This window comes from Corvus moneduloides, chromosome 9 (assembly GCF_009650955.1).
Source record: "Corvus moneduloides isolate bCorMon1 chromosome 9, bCorMon1.pri, whole genome shotgun sequence".
Taxonomy (NCBI): Eukaryota; Metazoa; Chordata; class Aves; order Passeriformes; family Corvidae; genus Corvus; species Corvus moneduloides.
In genome coordinates, this window is record NC_045484.1 from 1,576,524 (window position 1) to 1,587,018 (window position 10,495).

General features: G+C 42.4%; 1 protein-coding gene across 2 annotated transcripts in view; it reads left to right on the plus strand.

Annotated features, from left to right (window-relative positions):
* Window positions 1–10,495, plus strand: part of COP1 (COP1 E3 ubiquitin ligase) — a 126,184-nt gene that overhangs the window by 48,230 nt on the left and 67,459 nt on the right. For both annotated transcript variants that reach the window (XM_032117768.1, XM_032117769.1), the window contains exon 12: window positions 4,287–4,430. In XM_032117768.1, the coding sequence (XP_031973659.1) occupies window positions 4,287–4,430 (144 nt within the window). The remainder of the gene's footprint in view (window positions 1–4,286; window positions 4,431–10,495) is intronic.

The window sequence follows — 10,495 nt, forward strand, 5'->3', positions numbered from 1 at the left end:
TCACCATTTAAGTCCCAGCAATATATCCATGCTGTCATTAAATATGGGAGCCCACAGCAAGATAGGAGTTGATGTTAAAGATACAGAAATAGAAACAGCGCTGTGGTGGGGAGAAATAGAGTTGAAAGGCTTTGGTATATTCAGGGGGAAAACGTGTGTGTGTGTCTGTATATATATATCTATATAGATATATAGATATAGTTCCATAAGAGAAACTGAATCATCTATTTTGTGGAAATGGCAACTCCTACAGTCACAGATCTCAGTAACAAGTCAGGGCTGAGGCATTTTTGATTTTAGCAGCAATTGTAGACTGTGTATGGAAAGGGGAGAGGATGAAGACCTTTGGCTGTAACTGGTGATGCAGTTAAAGGCAAATGCACTTAGATGCCTTCTCCTGTTTTCAAACAGGAAATACAGTATGTACCTGTTAATATCTGGCATGAACCAGATGTACATGGATTGCTGTTGTCAGGTTCACTCTACCACCAGTTACTTCGGCAGGAGTTGCTGCCTGAAACACGTGTGGCTCTTAGAAGTGTAACTGGGAGGGAGGAAACCCTCATCTGTCCCAAATCAAACCTTCTGGCGAGTACCTCCTAGTTGTAGTGTGACTTGTTGAACACCAGTCTTGCTGTTGCCTTGTTCATAACCCTTATGGTGAGGCAGCTGCTCCATTCCTTTAATCAATTGAGTTGCCCATCTGTATGCATTCCCTAACTCCAGCGCATCATCCAGGGATGTGGAGAACTGCACACCCCAGCAGGATGCAAATGTAGTAAGGCTTTACACAATGGCAGAGCTGCTAAATACTCATTTTTTACTCTTTCCTTGCTGCTCCATCCTCAACACCAAAGCAGGCTTCCAGACCTGTTTCGGAAGCAATTTATTTCATAATTCTATTTGTCAGCTATGAGTGTTCTCCAAGGTCATAGGTTTTACCATTACAATAAAGCAATTGATTTATAATCTCACAGATTGGGCATTAAGATAAGCAGTGGAGAAACCTGAACCCTTAAGGATGTGGTTACTTTCCAGCAGCTCTTAGTGGTATTTCTGTAAGATGTTGGTTGTCAACTTCTTAGGAGAAAGAAAACAGTGATTTGGGAATGGGAGATGTCTGTCTTCTGTTTTCCCTAGAGCAAAACCATCAGATCCTTTCAATTTGATTTCTGTAAGTAATTCTGCGGCATGTTTATAAAGCTCTTTCAAATATCTAGCAGTTCTTGTGTCCCCAAAAGATTCCTTATAGAAATTTGGTTAGTCTTTGTTGGTCAGATATGTGGAGTTTAAAAAAAAGCTAAGAAAAAACAAGCAATTGGTAACTGTTTTTAACAAGCACATCTTTGAGGAGCAAGGACCACTGCTGGTCCAAAAAGTAATTTCACTGGGGGTTTGAATTATTTCCTATTATTCTGTTGCATGTTGTTATTGTGCTAATGAGGAATTCACTTGGACTGTGGAAGTGTATCACCTGCAAAGCAGAATGTTATCTTTCTGAGCTGGGCCTGTTGAGTCTTCTGACAAGACAAAACAAAACTTAAGTTCTCTGGTGAATTTTCATATAGATAAGCTTGTGTCTAAGCAAGTGCTTACATTGACACAAAGACTTCAAGCATGGAGTGACAGGAATATCCTCGAGCTAGTTAAATGCAAATAAGGCTTGCATAATACTAAGTGTATTTAAAAGACTTGCAGGAAAAAGCATAAAAATAATTGTTGCTGTGCAAGTGGGCTGTTTGTCCTAATGCTGATTAGTCCAGGCTTAAGCAGAGCTTTGCAAATATTAGGAACAGTTTTATGTGGTATGTTATCCGCTTGATTAGGTACTTAGGGTGTTCCTATTTTTGTTTGTGAATCACTGATGAAAAGCTGACTGGCAGAAGGTGAGAATGCTGGCTGTCCCAGGACTGAGCACAGGTGACGGGAGGCCGAGGTGCAGGTGTGTGTTGGTCTGTGCTGGTAGTGGTTTATTTTTGCATTCTTTTTCTCCCTGCAGTGTCTTTGATGCTGTTTGAAGGCCACAGGTCTAACAATTCCATTGCTTAAGGCTCTTTATTATTTTTTTAATGATTTGTTAACTTTAATGGGCATATTGAAATACTAATTTTTTATGTCTACAGCATGTCTCCTAAAAAAAAAAATTGAATTAATGCTAGAGAAGCAAACCCAACCCAAGTGAGAGAGGTTCTATTCTGTTCTAATAACTTGGCTTTTTACCAGACATTGTAATGCATTATTTTTCTTTCTTCAGCAGAAGGCTAAGGGTATAAATTGAATCCAGGCAGATGAATCACTGCCATCAGTTTAGTTGTGCTTTACCTGAATCCACAGGGCAGCGAGCAGGAGCGGAGACAGCAGTTCAATTAAGATTGTGGTACAAGTAAATCCGTTGTATTGTTGTAGAGGCTTTGATTATAAAATTCTTCCACGGAATAGGGTGAGCTGACAAAACAAGACAGGCCTGAATGGTGTTTTCATCCTGTGTGTATATAAAGTGATTTAGACTAGTATAGGTCTGGGGAGTGGGGAGAGCAGCCTGGATGCTTAGGTGGCTTCTTTCCCTCTCCCATTTTATTTAAATAGATGCCTGCATGCTTGCTTAATTCCCCAGCCATAAGCATGTTCCTCCATGCATTTTAGGGGCTCATGGTTTTGCAGGCTGCACTTGAGTAGCTTCTCTAGCAAGTAGTTGTGAGTGGGACCATCTCCTGCCACTGCCTGGGAGAAGCCTGGGGGCCTGAGTTAAAAGGCCAAGTTTCAAGCTGCTTCACTGAATTATTTTATAGCAACAGACTGCATATCAACAATCTTTTCTCTCCATAGTTTGAAAATAACTTCCTGATATCTCCTTTACGAGGACTTGAAAATTCTGGTGGCATTTAAATTTATCTTCCCTTGGGAACATCGCATTGCCTTGGACTTCTCAGCTCTGTTGAGGAGTGGAAAGCTCTTGCTGTTACAGCTCTGGGGGCAGCCTGAGGAGCCCTTTCTCTTCTTGTAATTGGTTTAATGCCTTCTAATTGTAGGAAGGTACCTTAAATACCCCCGCTCTCATGATTTTGAATGTGAAATTAGTGTAAACTCAGTTTTCCCTGCTGCTATTAAGAACTTCCTCCCTCGTTCATAAACACTCTGGATTCTTAAGGGGAAATAAAAAAAAAAGGGATAGAGACAGCAGGGATTGAAATGAATTAGTGAGTGGAAAAACTCCAAAAGAGACCTCTCTAAACAGCAGGTTGATTGCTTAGTCAGAAGACTTGGGGAGAGCTGGTTCTGGATCATAGAGACTTTGTGACTGAGGGCAAACATTGCCCCCACACCCTTTCTGGGGAGGTGTCTCACTGAGGCTGATGCCCTCGAAGGAGACAGGTGTATGTGCACCTGCCCTGCCAGCAGTGCCAGCGCTGCAGGAAAGCAGAAGCTCCTGGGAAGTAGGATTACTTCCCCAGCTGCTGGATGTCTAGCAGATTTCTCTCAAGCCCTTCCAAGCTGTGAAGGTAGGAATGATATTAGCTGTTTGTAAGGCTGCCTGCCTTTCTCTTCGATGTATTTCGTGTACAACCTCAGGCTTTTCTCATTTGCAGCTTAACTTTGTTATAAAGTGTCTGCTTTTACTTCCAACTTCATTGATATTTATTACAAACTTGCCCTGCAGGTCGAGAAAGAAGGTGCCTCTGTTTGCACAAGCAACCCTAAGTGGAAGTCAGAGTGTGCATTGTTTTTCAGCACTGATGATCTGATTTCGACCCCCTGTTGTTACCCAGGGAATGTAGAAGGGGTTTTTTTTTTTTCCACAAATACTGCTTTGCTCTGCATTAGCACGTAGAAGTTCCTGAAGCTGTTGCACACAGGAGGGATCAATGGGCAGTCATGCCATGGCACGTTAATGGTGGAATGTACAGCTGAATGTTAAGCACGTTTCCAGGACAAGCTGTTGGCTTTGACATTGGGGTACCATGCAATGTAGATGATGTAGCTGAACTGAAAAACCTCCAGAGCCCCTGAGCAAAGATCCTGCCTGTGGGAGGGTGATTGTGCTACCACAAAAATGGAGATGTGGGTGTGTTGGTGGGGGGTGGATTGGAGAGCAGTGCTTAGAGCAAGAACTCCACACTGTTGGGGTGTGTGCCAGACCTGACCAGGGTGTGTTGAACTGGGTATTTGCAGACTGCAAATCGTGGTTTTCAACTCCGCCATACCAAGATGTTTAGGAGGTAAAATATCTTCCTGCTAAGTATGTGTGGTGTTTTACAGAGCTCTCAACCTATGTTTTTGTTTCTCAGTATTGAGTTCGACCGAGACTGTGACTACTTTGCCATTGCTGGAGTGACAAAGAAGATTAAAGTCTATGAGTATGGTACAGTCATTCAGGACGCGGTGGATATTCACTACCCTGAGAATGAAATGACCTGTAATTCCAAAATCAGGTAGGCATTGATTCGTATCTGAACTCAGAGTGCCTTTTCCACTTGCTTGTTTATGCATAGTGATTGTTTTGCTTTCTTTATGGGAATTGGAGGGGAAAGGAGGAATGCAGGAGCTGATGGAGATTGGGTGGCACAAGCACTGTTACTCATCTGTGCTGGGTTCACCCCAGGTAGTAACAAAGCCCCATGTATCTGGAGGAGAAAAGGCAACAGGGTAGTCAATTGCTGTTGTGTTCCTTGCAAATGCTGTTAGATGCCTGCTCAAAGGGGTGGGTATATGCTCCAGCTAAAGCCATAGCTTGTCTCAAGGTAACCTCTGTACCCAGTTCCTCAACAGTTACTGATTCTTCCTCTTCACTGACAAAATCCTTTCCATTCTTCTGAGAGGTTGCTAGTTCTCAGGAAATGTTCCTCACTGGCACCTTCTGCCTAGGAATTTTTGTCTGCCTGAAGTACTGTTCTGCTGGGCCTCATAATATAAAGCTCCTGAGAAAAGACCTTCCTTGATTTTTTTTTTTTTTTTGTTTCTGTGCTGCTGTCATTACTGTCAACCCATTTTTTTTATCCTTTTAGATGTATTAAACCAATGAAATATAGACTACCATGTCAGAACTTCAACTGAAAGAATGCAGCTAAATAACTCAAAAATCCTAATTCAAAAATTCTGTTAAAGCTCAGAAGTAAATAATCCAGGGAATCAAACCCATTCAGTATTATAATGCTAGTCTCCAGCATCTCTGTTAAACTCATTTGTTTTTATTGGTACTCTACATTTTAAAAGCAGTAAAGCACCCATGAAAGTGCAAGTAATAAATTTATGTAACAGTCCAGCTTCTGTGAAAACAAAATGTTGTGCAACAAAATTAGAAATGTTTGCGAGCCTATTTTAGAGCGTAAAAGTCACGCTTTTTGTAGCTGACACATTGCTGAAGATACATCAGTCATTCCTGTGTTGCTTGTGCTCGTTATTCCCAGGAATTGCATAACACTATTTTATGAAGGGAAGGATATAAATGCAGCTGACCATGAGACTAGATTTCACAGTGGGTAAAAGTAGCCTGAGAGTGATTAGTATTGATATGCTGTACTGATTATGGAGCTTGTGTTTGGCTGGGCTGGTGAAAAGTCCTGCATTTTTACTTGAGTCATAGCTGAGTTTGCACCATTCAGCTTCATTTTTCTGGAGAGAGGAGCAGAATAATAGGAGAACCATCTAGCAGTCAATTTTGCCTTAATTAGAAGGGGGAAAGCAATGTGTGTTTGGTATTTCTTGGGCAACTTGAAATAAATTCCAAACTTGCTGTTTCAGTTTTGACAGGGGATCTACCCTGATGCTCTTGCCAGTCATTAGGAAAATTGTTAATTCTCCCTTGTCCCACAGCTGCCAGTGAGGAGAATCACATTAGTGCCCTCAGGGGTGTTACACGTGTTGGCTTAGTGCTCCAGACAAGATGCTGCTTGCTCTCAAGATTTTTTTCTCATTCTCAAATGTCATGCACAGATATATTTTATGTATATATGACAGTGCTAAATGCATTCTTCTCTGACCCTCTGCCTCAGTAGAGGAGGATCAGGTCCTCTCTCATTTTCTTACCCTGGTTTCTCTCATTCCTTTGAAGAAATAAATGGTGGAGTTCCCCCCCCACCCCGATCAGCCTCCTCCAATTATATCAGGCTTCCTTTGGCATGTAGGTGCTTTTGGTTTTGACAAATAAAGTTGGTCTGTCAGTCAAATGCATCCTTGCTATATCCATTAGCTGTGCTGCCAGTCACGGGTGCTGGGGTTTGCTGGTGCAGCATCGAGCAGCATAATAACTTGCTTTTCTGAAGTGGTGTAGCTTGAGGGAGAAGTTATAGATGAAGGCTGTAATTTCATTATGGAATATTGCAGTGTGCTGAAAATGTGCCCATATTGTAATAGAAAAATCTAAACATGTGGAGCCTGTGCTTTATGAGAAGCCTCAGCTTAAAGCTGTTGATCTTAATTTGGGTGAAAGTGCAGCTTCTTTGAGAGGCTTTGCTCTACCTGTGAGTGCCCCTTCTGATATTGAAGACAAACACATTTCTGCTCGAGCACATGGGTGGTATTTCTCTTCCCAGCAGAGATGCAGGGGTCTGTGTGCAGATGAGATCTGGTGACATGTCTCTCCTGGTTAAATTGATCCTGGTTAACCTTGTTCAGAGCAATGATGCTGGAACATAAATCATTAGCAATGATGTTGGTGACTCAGCTTTCAGAGGAGCAGAGGCTCTGATGGGCTTTTATAAAAGCAGACAGGTGACAGCATTTGTGTCTGGCCAAGAGCAAGTCTGGCCCGGAGCAGCTGCGGGAAGGGAAGCCCGTGCCTGGGCCGGGGCTGGCGCCAGCCCAGCCCTGCTCTGCCGTGTGCCAGCTGGGTGCCTGCTGAAAGCTTGAGCTTCATGCCAGCAGTAATTGATTGTAGGCTTTCCTGGAGCAGAGCCCTGGTACCAGCTGTAGCTGAGTCTCTTCCTCTTTTCCAACCCCCTTTTTTACACCCACCTGCTTCTTAAATACATGCTTTTTTCATCATCTGCTGAGCCTTCTTATCCCTATTTTTAAGAACAGGGAGGAAGTCGGTGTGTCGGGTTTCTGGTAAATGTGCATCGCGTCCCCTGGGAACAACAGTGGCATAAGCTTCCAGGAAAAACACAAGATGACACATAAATCCTCATAAAAATCCCATTTACAGATTCATAGCTTCAGTACAAGAAACAAATCCTGGCATTGTATAGTAGCTATAAACAGCACCCTGTGAGCTAATTATGACTTGCTGTGTCCCTAGCTATGGCAGGCACTAATCTGCAGCTCCCCCCTTGTGGGAGATGGGAAAGGACGAAGAGGAATGGCTAGCAGCAAGCCACAGCTCTGCTCTGATTTATTCAAGAGGCAGATTTGTTGTTTTGCCATAGGTTGCAGGGGGAGAAAAAACAAGGAGATCTAGCATTCAGGTAAAAAATTGGCTTTAGACCTTGTTAATCTACAGCAGGTGATGTGCGAGTGTGGTTAGGTAAACATGCTTTTGAAATCCACGTTTAGTATTCTGCATGCTCACCACTGTGTGTTTGCAGCATCTGTACTTCAGTGATAGATGTTACCATAAACCTCCAAAATCAGCTGCATCTGTTTAGTCAATTGCAGTAAAAGCAAAGCATCAGTAGTCTTTCTTTTTTAGGAGGCGCTAATAATTTACTGTTTTCATTTTTCGGTGTCAATAAATCAAACGTGTGATTTCTGTATCCTTGTAGCACTTCATGGGTGTATTGCTGTCAGCTTTGAAAATGGCAGCCACTTCTTGCTATTAAGTTTAAATTAAGCAAAAACTTGTCATATGGTCTTTTTCATCATAGAGTCTTTGCTATTTGGGGTGGTATGAGCTGGTTGTGTTGGATGCCTGTATGTCCAATACAGAGGATGTTTGACACTAAACAGGTTATGAGGAAGTATGCCTTCAACTTGCATTAATTCTAGTTTTTAGAATTACTGCTTCACTTTGCAGGAAGATGAAATTTTCTGTAGAAGTATTTGTCTTTTACCACACTAGAGGTTTTCTTTGAATTGATTAGGGAAAAAGGGGTTTATTTAAAACATTCATAACAGTAATGTAATTCCATATGTCTCCGAAGTATTCGTTTCATGTTGTTAATCACGTGGATGTTCTTTGCAGTAGATCATGCCCTTAAAAACATCTCAGTCCTAAAACTACCAGTCGTCAGTGGGCTCGTGGTGACAGACTGGGTCTGAAGCACTTGGTGCTCAGAAGCAGATGAGACCACAGAAGTTTGTGCCTTATTAAAAGCTTTAACCTCATTTAACTCTCACCGCCAGAGGGGCAGTTAACACTGGGTAGCTTGAATCCTGGATTTGATACATTCAGCCATAGAAATACTGGCTCATGAAAGAAAGATCAGCATAACTGACAACACTGACTGAGCTGGCCCACTTGTCTCTGAATAAAATGAAGGATGCACATGAATCTTTCCAGGGTCAGGATTTCTGTGTGGCTGGATCAGATGCTGAGGTTAGGAGAGTTTTTCAGAGGTTGGTGATTAGCTTTCAACTACAGTTTCTCCAGCTTAATCCCCTAGGAAGGAAAGCTATCACACCTCCTGATAAGATAAATCTCTGGGGTGTAACTATCACTCTTTTTCTGGATTAAAGAACAGAGCAAAAACTGAAAAAAAAAAATACAGCTACTGTACTTAAAATAAAAGATGGCATGGCACAACGGCTTTTAGTCCAGTGCTGAATTATACATTCTCTCAGCCCTAGGTAGTTATTTTTATATCATATCTTAGAGTCTTCACACATCAGCTTCTCCTGGACATGGCTGCAGACCATCTGAAGGTTGTCTACAAAAGGTTATTTTTATGAACTTCCAGGGGTTTGATGGTTTATCTGTTTTGAGGACTGTGCAAGCTGCGTTTTTGGTTCTTGTCACCTTTGCCCTTTCCTGTGCCTTTCTCCAGGTTGCTCCTCCATGCCTTTTTTGAGTTTGTTACTCAGTTCATTACCCATGATAACATCTCAAGGGAACCCGAAAAAATAGATGTCTTTAAAGCTTCAACAAAATTGCTTGTGTTGGGCATGGAAGAAAGATCAGTGCTTCCCTTAAGGGGAACATTGGCAGTAGGTTCTCAACCCTCTGCAGGTGCCAGGAAAGCCATATGGAAGAGAAACATCATAACATCCCAGCTCTAGGACATCCTCCTTCCAGGTGTGCATTGTCACAGATGCCAGAGGATACAACCAAAGGACTTTTACAGAGTGACTTTTTAGAGCTGCAGAGAGTGATAGGACAAGGAGGGGAATGATTTTAAGTGGAAAGAGGAGAGATTTAGATTACGTGTTAGGAAGCTGTCTGCTCAGAGGATGGTACAACTCAGGGTGCCAGAGAAGCTGTGGCTGCCCCTGGATCCCTGGAAGTGTCCAAGGCCAGGTTGGATGGGGCTTGGAGCAACCTGGTCTGGTGGAAGGTGTCCCTGCCCACAGCAGGGGGCTGGAATGAGGGGACATTTAAGGTTTCTTCTACCCCAAACCATTCAATGATTTCTATGAAAGGATAGCCCTTGCTCAAACACTGCCTGGAAAGGGTGCTCCCCTCCACCTGATCCAACCCTAAATTGTGCTCTGTAAAGGTTACTTTGGAGAATTTAAGTTAAAAAGAAGCTCAGGTATTGCAGTGTTAAGGAAAAAGCTCTAGTTTCAAACTTTGTAAAGAGAGTTGGGTAGGGATGAGGGCAGAATTAAGGCAGAGAGTTGGAATAGAGTTGATTTTTGTCTTACTATGATCCTTTAATCATATTACTTAAAAATGAAAGATTTATGGTGTGTGTGACTTAAAAGGTGTTAATTGAACCACTTAGTGGCTGCATATCCCAAAACATTTTTCACCTGTCAGTTCCTGTTTTCCCCTTTAAGTCTATCTACAAATTCTTTCCAAATGAGTGTTAACCCCTTGTGAACACCATCAGGCTGCAGTGGGATCTTTGCTGTGCCAGATCCAATGAATATGGCTTTTTTGGGCACAGAAACCCTGTGTTTTTCTCCATCTGGACCATCTGAGCCAGTGAACTGTTTTACAACTATCACATCTCAAACAGAACTGTTAAACTCTTGTCCTTTATATCTTTCTACCTACTCAGTAATTCCTAATTTTCATTGTCTCAGGTGATTTCCTTTTTGACAAGATGTGATTATGTGATTATCATCTTCATACTTCAGCTGGAACATCCATCCTCAAACCACCTGAAGTGTTACCAGCACATCAGCCTTTCTCTAGGACCCTCTTCACTTGCTGATATTGTCTGATGTCCTCTCAAAGCCATCCAGATAGGAGACTGCCTTCTATGATATGGCTCTGGGTTGTATTCCTGCTTCCTGCTTGTACATGATGGCTTCACTTACAAATTAGTTTGTTTTTTTCCTTAAGCTCCTTGAAGCCCTGACTTGAGAGGAGATAATCTAGTCAGGGGAACAGGTCTGAACTGATAAAGGTCTCCTGTGGTGTGGTGTCGACCTCCCTGCCATTAGCTGGAGACTGCTC